Source organism: Mustela nigripes, chromosome 2 (genome assembly GCF_022355385.1).
Source record: "Mustela nigripes isolate SB6536 chromosome 2, MUSNIG.SB6536, whole genome shotgun sequence".
NCBI classification, from domain to species: Eukaryota; Metazoa; Chordata; class Mammalia; order Carnivora; family Mustelidae; genus Mustela; species Mustela nigripes.
Window position 1 is genome coordinate 76357638 of NC_081558.1, and position 16858 is coordinate 76374495.

The window sequence follows — 16858 nt, forward strand, 5'->3', positions numbered from 1 at the left end:
AAGTTCCCTTGGATATTTTGGAGTAACTTAAGTTTCCTCTATCATATTTGTAGAATGAAACTCGGTCAAGGGTTGAAGGTTTTAATACCCATACATCCTAAATTAAATAGTTTAGCAGTTCATTCTATGAACTGCAGTTCATTCTATTTAGGACTATGCTCAGCCCTCTACATAAATAGAGGAGGGATTAAGAGTTAACTTTGATGGTGGATTAAGGTATAAAGAAACTGACAAACTGATATTAGAGCAATTAGTGTAGACATAATCAATCGTGACTATCAGGAATAATCAAGTAGTTGCTCTTTTTATGAGACTATGAATTCCTGATTTTAGATTTACATTACATGTTTGCAGAGGAAAAGTATGATTTCTAGGTCTCTCAACTGAGCATTTTCATTTTTGGTATTTTGAATTCAATAATATGGCAATGGGGGAATTGTGAATGAAATCTCCAGAGCTCTGCTTTTTTTAACTGTATAAAAAAGTATCTCCTGTTGTCACCTGATCAACTGTTCACATTCAAAAAATGCCTTAACAAAAAATAATGTCCTCTACAGAAAAAAAAAAAGTCTTTGTTTCCCCACAGGCAAATTTCTCAAGTTTTAATCTACGGAGAACTCAGAGGATTTGTTTCACATTTCCAAAAGCTCATGAAGCAGATGCTATGAGCATTCTACCTATTTCCCCTCAGACCCTTTTTCCATTTCCTGTTCCTGGTATGCTTTCACTCTCAACAGCCAGCAACTGTATTTCTTTGGAAGAGAGCCTTCATTTCTTCTGAAAAAATAATTACTCCGCCTGGGGGAAAACACTTGTAACAACAGAGTTTACTCAGTTGATTGTTCTCATCACTTCACCTCCTCCTCCTTCTCTGTGGAGACCACAAACTCCTCTTATTCCCACAGGTGTGCCTCTCTGCACTGTGGCTTTACAACTCCCATCCAGTACTGGAGTCTATTTCTCTATACGTTGAATCCGGACTTAATATGACTTGCTTTGGCCAAGAAGATACCAACAAAAGTGGTATAAGGAGAGACTTAAACTTACTCTTTGGGGCTTTTTCTTCCTTTCTGCTCTTGAAAACCCTATGAACACAACCAGGTGACTCAGGCCAAGTCTGCCTGCTTGATGATGATAATATATGACCAATTACTTCCACCACCAGTACATATAGACAGTTAACCATAAGACATGTGAGTGAAGCCATTGGAAACCAGGTGACTGCAATGCATACTGAGCTCACCCAATACACTGATCAGCAATCCTCACTGGGACCAGCCCAATTCACCAACACACAGTGTATTGATTTAAAAAAAAAAAAAAAAAAGGTTTATTGTATTAAGCCACTGAGTTTTGAGGCAGTTTGTCAAAGCTAAGTGATATAATAGCTTTCATCAGATTTTCAAAGCTGTGCGCAAGCCCCTGAAAAAGACCAAGAATTACTTCTCTGAAAAATAATAATAAAGGGAAATTAAAGACAAACAACACAGTTGCCAACTAGCCTTTTTCTTCTAGGATAAACTTCAACTATCCTCTCAGGTAAGAATTACATAATTAAAACCCAAAGCAATGACAAACAGAATACAGAGTCTGATTTCTAGAAGCCACAACAAAATGTTCTGTTATTGTGTCCTCCCAAAATTCGGATGTTGAAGTCCCCATCCCACTACTTCAGAATGTGAAAATTAAATACTTTAAATTAAATTAAAATACTTTAAAATGTATTTTAAAGTAATTTGGTATGAGATGATTAAGTTGAGAAGATGCCACTGTGATGGGCCATAATCCAATATGACTAGTGTCCTTGCGAGAAGAGGAAGAGACACCATTAGCGTGCACGTACAGAAGAACAACCATGTAAAGACGCAACAAGAGAGTGGAATCCGGGTCTCCAAGGAGACTAAACTGGCCTACACTTTGATCTTGGACTTCCAGCCTTTGGAAGTGTGAGAAAAGAAATTTAAGCCAACGCCACCTGGTCTGTGGAAGTTTTGTTATGGCAGCCTTAGGAAACTACTACAGGTTCTATGAGAAAACCTACTTATGTTTTTTAACCTTCAAAAGAACCCAGACTTTGGGAAATATGACTAAAGTCACTGATTCAATCACAACTTACAGATATCATATAAGTTTTTTGGTGGTTATCATTTAGAAAACACTTGAAAAATAATTTGTTGTCTTTCCAATTTCCCTGCTTAAGGTAAGCCCACCCACATTTATAAAAATACAGAGATATATAGCTAGCAATGCTTCATTTAAAGGAAAGAAGTTAAGTAGTATACACACACAATTTAAAATGGGTTTTCTTTTTTCCAAACAAGAACATTATTCTGTATTTTAAAAATGGTTATTTCCTATGTGATCCAGTCATCCAAAATCTTTTAGTGACAAAATAAAACATAACTTAGGTGATACTAAACAAAAATAGGGGTTCTTTTGGCCAAGGTTAAAATATTTGCAATTAAGTGTGTAAAAATTACATCCATTGTCAGTTGTACAAAAGTATTTATTTTTATTATTGCTGATCTAATACATAACATGGTATTGTATCTAATATAAAACATGTATTATAGACTTGAAATTTCTTAAAAGCAGATCACAAGTATTCTTATCATACACACAAAGAGGTAACTATGTAATTGAATTTAAATAAAATAAAAATTTTTTTTAAAGATTTTATTTATTTATTTGACAGACAGAGATCACAAGTAGGCAGAGAGGCAGGCAGAGAGAGAGAGAGAGAGAGAGGGAAGCAGGCTTCCTGCGGAGCAGGGAGCCCAATGCGGGGCTCGATCCCAGGACCCTGAGATCATGACCCGAGCCGAAGGCAGCAGCCCAAACCACTGAGCCACCCAGGCGCCCCTAAAATAAAATTTAAAAAAAAAGGTAACTACGTGAGGTGATGGATATGTTACTAAGCTTGATTGTGGTAATTATTTCACAATGTGTAAGTACACTGAAACATCACATTGTACACCTTAACTGTATACAGTTTTTAACTGTTAATAATCCTTCAACAGAGCTGGAAAAAATTTTAGTGAAACCAGGGGTAGTAAAGAGTTAAGTGGATAGTAAGGAGCAACATGTATTTATTATAAATATTTTAATAAATAAGTAAACATAACTCATAATCAGCAGCCTTTGAGATGGGGGTGGACACTAAACACGACCTTTGCTTTACAAAGTCATAAATTATTGATAGTGAAAATAATGCAGAAGAAAGATGAGGTTGGAAAGATGCTTAATTTAATTTTTTAAAAAGATAAATTTTTGTTTAGATCTTAAAATTCTACCACTAAACCTTCACTGATATATAAACAATTAAGTTGCTAATGGTCAAGTATTCTTATTTACTAAATGAGGTAAACAAGAAAAACAGTGGACCTTGATGTCTTTTAAACATTTTAAAACATGAATATTTTGATAACTTTTAAGTAATTTAACAATATGATGATTTATGTCCGTTCCGAGGGGGATCTTTTTTCCTTTAAAAAGACCAAAGTTAATGAAACTAGATAACAGAGTAAACAAAAGGTTTTCGTATATAGGTAAGTATATTCTTCTTTCCTACAATCGTCATATTATCATGTTTGTTAAGGTTTTGATTATTGGGCTCTCTCCAGCCTGTGTACTAAAATTAGAATGATGGAGTGAAGATTAGCCTGACATCTGCACAAGAATGACATGCAAATTTGTGAAGCATTCCATGCTTTGGAAGCAGTAAGATGATAGGAAAAAGGTACTGTACATTAGGACTATCCTTTAGTCAACAAAGTTGTTTACTCTAGGGGTAAAGAGTAAAAATTCTGATCCTGCTATATATCTATTCTGGAATTAGCAGTTAGCAAAAGCCAGATTTCTCACTGTTGGAGAAGGACTCTACAGATAAGTGAGGAAAAAAGTGGTTAGATGTACTCTACCGGGGGTATTAAAAGAGAGTTGGAGACAACACACTGAACTCATGTTTAGACATTATTGATAACTATGGTTGCATATAGAAATAGTTTAGATAGCTGTATATACACAGGATAGTACACACGTATACATATATCTCCTTGCTCTGACAGCTGAAGAGGCCTAGAAATGACAACATCCCAGTAGCAATGAACACTCTCAGCACCAGATCTTGGTTGGTTCTTTCTTTTCTTTTCTTCTTTTCTTTCTCTCTCTCTCTCTCGAGAGAGAGAGAGAGAGAGAGAGAGAGAGAAAGAGCACATGAGTGTTGGGAGGGACAGGCAGAGAGGGAGAGAGGGAATCTTAAGCAGGCCCCACACCCAGAGCAGAGCCTATCACAGGGCTCCATCTCACGACCATGAGATCATGACCTGAGCTGAAATCAAGAGTCATATGCTTAACCAACTGAGCCACCCAGGTGCCCCCAATCTTGTTTTTTTTTTAATACCATTCTCTAATAAAAAGAATCAGGACTCCTTGGAGAAATGCCTGATTCTAGGACAGGGGGAGGATATATACACTAAATGAACCTGGAGAATCTTGTATTGCCAGGAAGTTAGGGTTCAAAAGAAAAAAAAAAAAAAACTTCTAATGATGAGGTTATGTCAAAGGGACACAGAACACAACCTAAAGCACTCCCAGTGACCAAATGTGGAACAATTTGAGCAGCAAAATAGAATCGTGTATTAGTCAGTTTGAGGTACCATAACAAAAGACCATAGATGGAATGTCTTAAGCAAGAATAAACAGGGATTTATTTCTCACAATTCAGAAAGCTGGGAAGTCTAAGATCAAGGTACTAGCCAATTTTGTCCCCTCATAAGGGTCCTCTTCCTGGCCTGCAAATGGCCATCTTCCTGCTGTATCTTCACGTGGCTGGGAGGTGGAGACGGGCTGTGCTGGGGGTGACTGATAGTCTTAGAAGACCACATCATGAAGGCCCCATCTTCCTGACCTCATCTAAACCAAGTACTTCAAGGCCTATCTCCAAACACCATCATAGGACCTTCAGAAAACTAGTTTTCACCTAAATCCAGGAGGTAAAAATCTCAGAGAGACTAAGAGGAGACTGCTAATTTCAGAAGGCATTCCAGGGGGTTGAAGCGGAAGAGCAGGACAAAGGGGAAGGAATGGTGGTCAATGACAGCCAGTGGAGAAGAGACCCACTGGCATGGTCAGGGATAGTAGTGGCCTGATAGTAGTGGCCCAGCTAGGTCCTTAAGCCTAGTCTCTCCAGCTCTAGGCCACCCTCTCCACAACCACTAAAGTGACCTTCCCCTAACAGAAAGATGATCCCTTCACCACTTCCAGGGAACAGATCATGTTCTGCCATTGTCCTGTGAGTCTCAATCATTAAAAAACCACAAAAACAAATAATGTAAAATCCTTCCTTGACCCCAAATCCTCCTGTGAGTACCACTTTTTTCTTCAGTTCCAAGCAAAGTCTTTTGAAAGAGTAATTCCTGTTGGCCCTCGCACTTCCTCACCTACCATCCATCATTCAACCCAACTCTAGTCCAGCATCTGTTCCTATCTTGCCATTGGTGGGGTTTCCCCTTAGAGAACCGTGGATTACTAACTGCCTCACTTGTTTTAGGTGACTTCCCATCAGTTTTTGACACTATCAACTAAAACTTACTTGTTGAGACATTATTTTCTTCATTTATTCAATAAACTGCTCCGGAGTACCAGGCACTGTTCTACCTGCTTAGAATACATCAACAAGATAAATGCTATAGAAAATGGAAAACCTGGATTAGAATAAGAGAGTCAGGAATGGATCGGGGCAGGCAGGCTGCAATATTACAAAGGGTAGTCCCTTCCGTCCTCCCAGTTCCCATATAATGGCACTTTTTTCTTTCATCCGGGTGCTAAATGATGTTTTTCTTCTCACTCTTCACTCTCTCCTTGAATAATTTATTTCACACCTAAGTCTTCCATTAAAACCATATGTGGACAATTTCCAGATCTAACCGACAGCCACAAGCCCCTCAGACACACATACCTCATCACACAGTAGCTCTGTTACAAACCACCGATTCTTAGGATAAAGTCCTGGACTCTGAATGATTTGTCTATTTTACCAAGCAGTGCTGAGAACACAACAAATATCAATAACCCTCACATTTTCTGGAATTTCTTTTTTTGGCGGGGGAATGGGTGGCAGAGGGAGAGAAAGAGTCTGAAGCAGGCCCCACACCCATCACAGAGCCCTACATGAGCCTGATTTCAAAACCCTGAGATCATGACCCAAGCTGAAATCAGGAGTTGGCCACTTAACCAACTGAGCCACCCATGTACCCCTCTTGAATTTCAAGGGCTGTTTCTGAGGCGTAGCAAAAGGGCCAAGGTATCTCTGTGGAGAAAGGCCAGAGCTTCTGTACCAGGGAGATAGCGCCAGGGAACCATCTTAAACCCTGGGGTCTGTTTTCTTCATAATTCCTGGTGGAATTATGTGACTATTTTTGCCCCAACATTATCTCCTGATATAAATATGTCTTTTTATTTTTCTACTTCCATTTCTGCTTCCATTTGCATGTCAAAGAATCCTTTGGTTTTTAAAGATGTGTGTGTGTGTGTGTGTGTGTGTGAGAGAGAGAGAGAGAGAGGGTACACACATGTGTGGGGGCATGGGAACTTTTTCTTGATCTGAGATACTTGGGGCTGGCTACTTTGCATCCCACTGAACCTTTGCCATCTCAAGATCCAATGTTTCCACAGCATGTGCCACTTCATATTTATCCCCAGTTCCTGTGTCCACCATTATCACACTAGTAACCCATAGATAAACTTAACCTGTTAAAGGCTAGTACTTGCCACAGAAGATAAACTTACAAAATGTGACAACCCTGAGTTTATAAGAATGAACTTATATATAGCACTAATGAGCAGAAAGAAATTCTAGAGCTGAGGGAGATTCATTTGTTGAAAGGCATGTGAAACTAAGGAAGAAATTAGAATTTTTAGAGAAATTGAAAAGCTATTATTGAAATGTATCTCATTGGCAAGATAATGATGTCGCATCTTAGAAGTGGTGTTGGGAGACATCGTAAAAGAAAATTTTGCCTAACAAATATTAGAAATTACTAATAAAAGAATCTTGAGTTGTTTAGGACACAGTTAAGGCTAAATATTTAGAGATAAGTTTCTTGTATTGAAATAATTCACCCAATAATATTTGCTTCACTGGGTAAGGATAGAAAGGGATTTTTGCATCCCACTGCAATATATTAATTCCAAGTCTATTAAAAAAGTACATTTAGTTCTCAGGTTCTGGCCATCAAACTTTCATTTCCCTAGACTGCCTTAAAGAAGGAGGAGAAAGAGAATGAATTTATCATTGTTAAGTGAAAAAGAAACAAAAATGTAAATTTTAAAAGAATATAAACTATCTGTCTGGGACACAAGATCCATTATTTGCTCACTGAAGAGGCAAAAGTCCCTATGAATTCAAGGACAAAAATCTTACCTGAAGTGACATAATTAAATGTATAGGCCAATAATTATAGTTTGTTGAGGCTGAAAAGCGAATTATGCTCTATCTTAGAATGATTCAATATAGAACGTTTAGCAATAATAGGATGGATAAAGTGGATGTACCCACACAAGTGTGTGTGTGTGTGTGTGTACGTGCACGTTTATTATTACTAGAGGTGGGTAAATGTTGCTGAGAAAGAGCTCAAAAACCCATCACTATGGTGGGATGGGAATCAATGAGAATGAACGGAAATGAGGGAAGGTGGGCGAACCTAGAGGAAACACGTGGCTAGGGGCATTTTCTGGAGGATAAGCAATGTGATACTCAGATGCTCAGTGAGATAAGCAGAGCTGAGCAAAAAGCAGTCTAGGCTCTGGAGTACCAGGCACTGTTCTACCTGCTTAGAATACATCAACAAGGCTTCTAAGTGTCTGGCTTGAATGACGGAGTGGGTATCAGTATCATTAACATAGATACAGGGGGAACAGGTGTGGCAGAAGAAACTAGAACAGTTTGGAATATATTAGCTTATGCCTATGAGATCCACAGTTGAGGACAGCCAATGGGTAATATCATTTTGGTTATTAACAGTCATTTAAAGTCTTATCCTCAGAGGTTCTGAACGCTCATATCACAGAAATTTCTCTGTTCATAGAAGCCTGCTGCCATTAAGCAGATAAACATATTTGATACCTAAACAGTTCCAATAACCTTTTAAACACAGACTTCTTTCAGAGAGTAAAGAGAATTGGATGACACATTCAAGAACCATGGAATAATATACTATGCCTGAAGAAAACCTTTATCACAAATTTTAGGGCCCGCCTGATCCTATGTTGCATCTGGGATTGGCAGTTTTAGCCAATAAAAATCCAAGACAGTCAGTTAAATGTGAACTACTAAAATAATGCAATATTTGGAACAAATTTATACTAAAAAAACACAATACCTGGGACACAAACTGAAAAAGTCCTCGTTGTTTATCTGGAATTCAAATTTTATTTGGCGTCCTGTATTTTATCTGGCAACCCTAGTTGGAATGTTATTTGTGTACTCTCTGTTGTTTCTGTTTAAGTCATCCTTCTTATAGAAAGGCATACCAAAAGCTATTTACATATTAAGTATGGTTTTCTTCATTTACTTTATAAAAATAATGAAAGCACTATATTTATATGGCCTTTGGGACATTTCTCAAAAAGTACCGCATTTCTCTCATGTTACATGGAGACGTGCATTAATGTGTCTTAATACCAATGAAATCAATGATTTGAAAGTTCTTTTAAAGTACAAAAGACATATGAATATATGAAATATTAAATCCAGGCCCGATGAGCATATCTTATCTATAAATGATTTAGTTAAATAATAAATACACTGGACTATCATAATAGCTTCATTAGTTCCAAGGTCAAGGTAGGCCAGGACTGGTTCCTAAATGCCAAACCTTCTCATTGGGTCACCTGCCTCCTGTGGATTGGATTCAGGGAGATACATGATTTAGGCCCCTAAGCAGCATTTTATAAGCTAGAATGGCAAGACACTCATTGGGTATCTTCATCAATATACTTTCCATGAATGAGCAGTAATAACTCTTAAAACTGACCCATCATTTCACTGACTAATGCAATACTTCTTTAAGCCAGGGAAACATTTAATATGGAATGTATCTAAAACTCAAGATAGTACAAAGACTAAATAGATTGATGCTGTCTTATGCAAAATAGGAACTATGAATACCAGTGTGGCTGTCGATCTGCCTTTAACTGATGTGATGTTTTAACTGGAAAATGAAAAATCAAGTTAGACTCAATTTTCATTTCCCCACTAGGGTCAGCAGACACTGCCCAGGTAGCACAACTGATTTCAGATCATTTTATATGACACTGCAATTCACTGCAGCACAGAATCTGTTCATGTGACACTTAAGTGCAAGTGTCAAGAAAAATCCTATATGCTGTACAAATGCAACGTGCCATCATCATCATCATCATCATTCTTTATTATATAGGGAAATCTGGCACCTTTCATGAGGACTGTGTCAATAAGTTAGGGAAAAAACAGGCATCACAGCAGATGTGGTGGTGAAGATGGGACTGTCATATTTCTGAATCCTGAAGACAGATGTCTGACTGGACAACCAAATGACTATTTGACCTTTGGCCTGTTCAAGTCAAAGTCAAATAGGCCAAGAACTTTCACCTCTCTCAGTGAAAAAACTTGGTAGTGCTGACCATGCTGTCAGGCTATCTTTTCCACCAGGTCCAATTTGAGAAAAGTATGTATGATCTTGAAACACTAGTGGCCAGCCTCCCTCCAGATATTTGCTCCTAGTTCATGGCAACACTTATCTAGCACGTTCATTCCCTTCACCACCAAGCAATGCCAGCCTTTAATACATAGATCAAGTTCTACCTATTACATGAAACTTTCTCTTACTGAGCCAGCAAACATGGATGGCCTGACACCAAACTGAAAAAGCACTATAGCCCATACTCTGCCCTAAATGTACTTTCATTAACTCAACAAATGTGTATTGAACACCTACTACGTGCCAGGCACTGTTGTAGATGTTGGGACATAGCAGTGAATGAAACACACCCAAAACCCCTGGCCTTACAACATTTATGTTATGCTAAGGGAGACAATGAATATATAAGTAAATAAATACAAATTTATTAAGTGCTATGAAGAATAGAGATGTTATTTAAAAGTGAAAGTGTATTTCATGAGTTGGCATTTAACTGTTGTGTGGCATCAAGCAGCTATTTGACCTTTGGAGGGTCTCAATTTTTTCATCTCTGTAAGAGAGATTTGTAAGATCTATTCCTGTTTTGAAATGCTGCTTCATCAATTAAGGTTTAAAAACATCTTAATGACAGATATACACACAGTTTTATAAGGAAGATTAAATTTTTCAGTATGACCTAAACATTGGAAATAGAGTCAACATTATGTTCAAAACTAGAGTGCTTGCTACTCAGAAACAAATCTGTGGGCAAATAATTTTTGATGATATAATACTTTTGCTACACTACTAAAACCTGTTTTTTATTTAAGAGTTTTTTTTAAGATTTTATTTATTTGTTTGATAGACAGAGATCACAAGTAGGCAGAGAGGCAGGCAGGGGGTGGGGGAAGCAGGCTCCCCCCTGAGCAGAGAACCTGATGTGGGGCTCGAGCCCACCCAGGACCCTGACTGAGATCATGTCCTGAGCCAAAGGCAGAACCCACTGAGCCACCCACATGCCCTGGATTTTTTTAATTCTAAAAGATAACTAGCACATATTTCAAAGTCACTTTTAAGAATCCATCGCTTAAAAAAAAAAGTTTTTATTTATTTATTGGACAGTGTAGGGATACAGAACACAAGCAGGGGGAGTGGCAGGCAGAAGCAGGCTCCCAGGGGCCCCAAGAATTCATCCTTTTTAATTGTAGACGTGTTGGACTGAATCCTCACTGTATTTCTTCATAAAATGCTCAGCAAATAGATCTGAAATCTCTGATCTTATGTGACTGAAGAAGAAAACCAAAGCATTCCTCTTTCATCTCTTAAACAGAAGTTCTCTAACTCTGAATGAGTTACAAATGAAAAATCTTTGCCGTCGCCTTTGGCAGCCTTTTCATGATTGATTTCACTCTGTCCCCCTGTTCTAGATAAGTGACTCACTTGCTAAACCCCAACGAAGAAAGCTATCAATAACAACAGAGTCACTGTGATTTGGGGAGTACAGAAAAGCCTCTTTCACCCACAGTACCTTCTCTGAGGCCAATGTCTGCATCTCACAGTTAGAGATCTCTTCTTTTGTGTTAAACACAGGAGATGTTCCCAGGAAATTGATAAGGAGAAATGACAGAGGAGAGATGAAAACACAGGGCATCAATGGCCATAGTACTGATAAACTGGTTGACAGTGAGCTAAAGGCAACAGCCTGATAGATGGAGCTCAGGGCCACATGGGAAGCATCTCTATACTACAGTTCCTAGATTAGAGTATGAAATGAAAACAGAGTAGAAGAATATGGAAGGAAGAGATTCCAGAGAGAAAGGGAGACAGAACTAAGTCATGTTTTACGACAACTGCTCTTTGCTGACTGTAACTCTGATAGGACAAAAGAAACTGTTTTCCTTCATACTTGGTTTTGCTGACATTCTGCTCTGCCATCATTGGTTATTGTCTCTATTAACCTGACTAAAATTAAGGTTTAAAATAAATAAATAAAATAATAAATTAAAATAAATAAATAAAATAAAAGCAATTGTCCACTGGATAACTCCTAGATTTCTGTGTAAAAGTTAAAGAATGAGGGCCCATTTTTATCACCATTTTATCCACACTAAATTGCTAATTTTCTTCTTCCTTTTACCAAAGAACTAAATGGTCTATCTAAACTTTTCTCTCATCCAAGTCACTGAAATGCTAGGCAGGCAGCTTTTGCTTTCTTTAGAAGCATCAACCTTGAAAATTTCCATATTCCCAACTCCCAAAACCACTGAAACTAATTTTAACAATATGAAACGTTTATAAAAATAATCCTTCTTCTCTCTTTTATACACAATAACTAGAGATATTCAAAACAGGAAGCACTTCATTCAGTACCAAATCCAATGTGTTCCATTTAGGAATTAACTGTTATCTGTGTAGTCCATGGGATACCAGTTCTTTATGGAGAAAATAAATCAATTTAGCAATGAACCTGGTGTGGCTGAAAGAATGACACCTTGACACTGTGGGACTGTGGAAAATCAGCTATTTTCTTTGTGCTTTTTTTCCTTCCCAGTACAACAGGAAAATGACCTGTCAAGTATGTTATAAAGATTGCCAAATGCAACACATTTTTAAAATATAAGGTAAAGGGATACCATATTCATTCAAATAATGTCTACTTCCTCCCTTTTCCTCAAATGTTAGAAGTTTAAATAGGGGAAAGAGAAAAAGAGAAACAGAAAAAGTGAAATAAGGATTTGCTTATTTTGCTTTGTTACTACATTTAGAGTTGTCACCTTAATTTATTGTACCAACACTGAAAGATTCAATGCTTTTAAGTCGATTACTCAGTCTGTTTCCTTTCCTTTTTCCTGCCTCAAGCTGAGGTCTTTTATCCATTTCGAGTTTATCTTCTCTTACAGTGTAAGAGAATGGTCGAGTTTCATTCTTCTACACATAGCTGTGCAAATTTCCCAGCACCATTTACTGAAGAGACTGCCTTTTTCCCACTGTATATGTTTTCCTACTTTGTCGAACATTATTTGACCATAGAGTTGAGGGTCCATGTCTGGGCTTTCTACTCTGTTCCACTGGGCTATGTCTTTTTTTGTGCCAGTACCATGTTGTCTTGGTAATCACAGCTTTGTAGTAAAGCTTGAAATACAGCAATGGGATGCCCCCAGTTTTGTTTTTCTTTTTCAACATTTCCTTTGCAGTATGGGGTCTCTTCTGGTTCCATATAAATTTTAGGACTGTTGTTCCAGCTCTTTGAAAAATGCCATTTTCAAATTTATGAAAAGAATAAACTAACAAGCTTTGTGAATGGGTTCATTGTCTAGGAAAACAGATCATACTCAAAAGGAGGGATCTTAATCATCAATGAAAAGACAAAGAATTCCAGATAGAGTCATTACAAATTCAAGACAATAAGAAATAATAAAAGTGACTGAGGGTCAAAACAAAAATTTATAATACTAATATGAAACAAAGGAAACAGGACAAACAAACAAAAAAAGTATTTAGTACAAGGATAGCCAGTTATCACTGATAAAAGGTAAAATTGAAAATAAAGATTCATGAATCATAACATATTTGCACTAAACTTCATAAAAATTAACAAAATAGGAACTGTTATAAATATAAAGACCACTATTATGTAATGATGCATGCTCCCAAAATTCATTATGTTGAGATCACAACCATAAATGTGATGGTAGTAAGAGTGGGGGGGGGGTCTTTGGGAGATGGTTAGGTCATAAAGTCAGAGCCCGCATGAATAGGATTGAAGGAGACTAGTGAGACATTTTCAAAGAAACCCCAAAAAGCTCTCTTGCCCCTTCAACATATGTTGGAAACAGTAAGAAGAGAGGTCTCTGTGAACCAAGAAGCAAGCCTCACCAGACACCAGATCTGCCAGTGCCTTGATCTTGGATTTCACAGCCTATGTAACTGTGAGAAATAAATTTCTGTTGTTTATAAACCACTCAGTCCGTGGCATTCTCTTAAAAGCCTAAACTAGAATAACCACTAAATTAAAAAACAAAAACAAAACACAATAGTAGATGGAGATTTTTACACACCAATTTATCACTGACATAAATAAGGATATAGAAGATCTGAATAATTTGTCAATAAATATAGCCAGATAAACATATATTGAGCTCTGTGACCTAAAAATAAAATACAGTGTTTTCAAAGAATCTACAAAACTTCCATAAACTTTATATTTTATGTGTGGCAGACTAATCCTTGGTGACTTGCTGACAAAGCACTTTTACTGGTAAGCATGCCCTTGTATACTCCTATCAAACATTATTTCTGGGCTTGGCCACATGATTGGCATTAGCCAATGAGACATTGGCAAGTGTTATGCTAACAGATGTTTGGTAAGTGCTTGTACATGGAGGCTATATTTTTCTAACTCTAACTCTTGAAATATTCCCTATCAGCTCTCAGCCACCATAATGTAGGAAATGAAACCTGACGTAGCCATCAGATTTACATGATGTAGCCATGTGAAGAGAACACATGGAAGTAAACCAAGGGCCAATATCCCTAGGTGAGCTCCCAGCAAATGAGCAATATCAACCATCATTGGAAGCGATTTCTCCTGCGCTAGTTGAGCTGCCTAGTTGATGTGGCATGGAGCAGATATAAACTATTCTCAAAAAGCCCTGACCAATTTGTAGAATTTGAACAAATAGTATTTTTGTATTAATCCACCCACCTGGGGGTGAATGACTATCTGAATCATCAGAATATAAAGAATTTCTTAACTTACTCTGAAAAACTGTAATTATATAAGGTATATTCTATGATGTAATAAAATCAAATAAAAAAATAAGCCTCACACATAGAAAAAGCCCCAAAATATTTAAAAACAAAAAACTCCATTTTATTTCTCATTGTCTTTATTTTCTTAAAACTTTTTAAAAATTTGATCTCTCTCATTTATGATACACACAAAAATTGATAAAATTAATACACTTAAAAGGGCTGAAGTTATACAAAGTATGTTCCTCAGCCACACTGGAATGAAATTAGACAGTATTAACAGAAGGAAATTTGGGGAATACATAAACCTGTGAAAATTAAACAATGCACTCTTACATAACCAATAGATCAAAGAAGTTAAAAGGATAGCTGGAAATACCTTGAGATGAATGAAAACAAAAATGCAAAATAGTAAAAAATATGGGATGTCCCTATATCAGCACTTGCAGGGGAATTTACAGCTAAAAATGCCTATATAATAAGAGAAGAAAGATTTTAAAAATATTTCCTAACCTACTACCCTAAGAAACTAGAAAAAGAACAGCAAACTAAACCCCAAGCAAAGAAGAAAGATAATAAAAAGACTAATGCAAAAACAAAATAGAGAATAGAAAAACAATAGAGAAAAGGAATAAAAACAATAGTTGGATCTTTTAAAAATCAACAAAATTGACAACCTTTAGCTAGACGGACCAAGAAAAAAATGAAAGAGAAGACTCAAATTACCAAAATTAGGAATGAAAGAGGAAACACTACTGTTGATTTAAAGAAGTAAAAAAAAAAAAAGTGGGGGGGATACTAAGAACAATTGTACCAAATTCGATGGCATAGAGGGAATGGAAAAATTACTAGAAACACACAAAAATACCAAAATCGGCTAAAGGAGAAAAAGAGAAATCTGAATAGACCAATAACAAAATATTGAATTAATGATCAAAAAACTCCCTGCAAGGGAAAACCCAGGACCAGATGACTTCACTGGTGAATTCTACCATGTGTAAAGAAGGAATATCAATCATTCAGAAATTTTACCAAGAAACAGAAGAGGAAGGGACACTCCATAACTCATTCAAGAGGACAGTATTACCATGATACCAAAACTAAAGTCGTAATAAGAGAAGGAAACTACAGACCAGTATTTTTTTTTTTAGATTTTTATTTATTTATTTGACAGACAGAGATCACAAGTAGGCAGAGTTGCAGGCAGAGAGAGAGGGAGGAGAAAGCAGGCTCCCTGCTGAGCAGAGAGCCCAATGCGGGGCTTGATCCCACAACACCGGGATCATGACCTGAGCAGAAGGCAGAGGCTTTAAGCCACTGAGCCACCCAGGCACCCCAGGCCGGTATCTTTTATAAATATAGACATAAAACCTTCAACAAGACATTAACACATCAATGTGGATGGAACTGGAGGGTACTATACAAGCTAAATAAGTCAATCAGAGAAAGACAATTATCATATGGTTTCAGTCATGTGGAATATAAGAAAGTACAGAGGATCTTAGCAGAAGGGAGGGAAAACTGAAAGGGAAGAAATCAGAGTGAGAAAAACCATGAGAGACTCTTAACTATAGGAAGCAAACTGAGGGATACTGGAGGGGAAGTGGGTGAGGGATGGGGTAACTGGGTGAGGGGCATTAAGGAGGGTATATGATACGATGAGCACTGGGTGTTATATGCAACTGATGAATTACTGAACTATACATCTGAAACTAATGATGCACTACATGTTGTTTAATTGAATTTAAATTAAAAAAACAAAACAAAACACAAAAACCACTAGTACACCAAACCTAACAACATGGATTAAGGCTTATATAACATGAATAATTAGGATTTATCTCAGAAATTCAAGAGTGGTTTGAAATATGAAAATCAATCAATGTAATACACTACACTGACAGCATGAAAGAAATTATCTCGATAGATGCAGAAAAAGCATTTGATAAATTCCAACTCTCTTTCATAACAAAAGCACTCAACAAGCTGGGAATAGAAGGAAACTTCCTCAACCTAATAAAAGACATCTGTGCGGGTGAGGAGTCAAGATGGCAGAGAAGTAGCAGGCTGAGACTACTTCAGCTAGCCGGAGATCAGCTAGATAGCTTATCTAAAGATTGCAAACACCTGAAAATCCATCGGCAGATCGAGAGAAGAACAGCAATTCTGGAAACAAAAAAACAACCACTTTCTGAAAGGTAGGACCGGCGGAGAAGTGAATCCAAAGCCACGGGAAGATAGACCCCGGGGGGAGGGGCCGGCTCCCGGCAAGTGTCGGAGCAACGGAGCACAAAATCAGGACTTTTAAAAGTCTGTTCCGCTGAGGGACATCGCTCCAGAGGCTAAACCCGGGTGAACCCCACGCGGGGTCAGCGTGGACTCAGGGCCCACAGGGTCACAGAAGGATCGGAGGTGTCTGAGTGTCGCAGAGCTTGCGGGTATTGGAA

The 16858-nt window shown here is 37.5% G+C and overlaps 1 protein-coding gene and 1 non-coding gene across 2 annotated transcripts in view; both read left to right on the top strand.

Annotated features, from left to right (window-relative positions):
- Positions 1 to 1791: 1791 nt before the first annotated feature.
- The window catches only part of LOC132010478 (serine/threonine-protein kinase Nek10-like), a 116142-nt gene continuing 101075 nt past the window's right edge, over positions 1792 to 16858 (top strand). Inside the window, exon 1 of the mRNA XM_059388322.1 lies at positions 1792 to 1857. Coding sequence (XP_059244305.1) covers positions 1792 to 1857 — 66 coding nt within the window. The remainder of the gene's footprint in view (positions 1858 to 16858) is intronic.
- Positions 3611 to 3714, top strand: LOC132012707 (U6 spliceosomal RNA). The gene has a single exon (XR_009402702.1). It is a non-coding gene; the product is annotated as a U6 spliceosomal RNA (small nuclear RNA).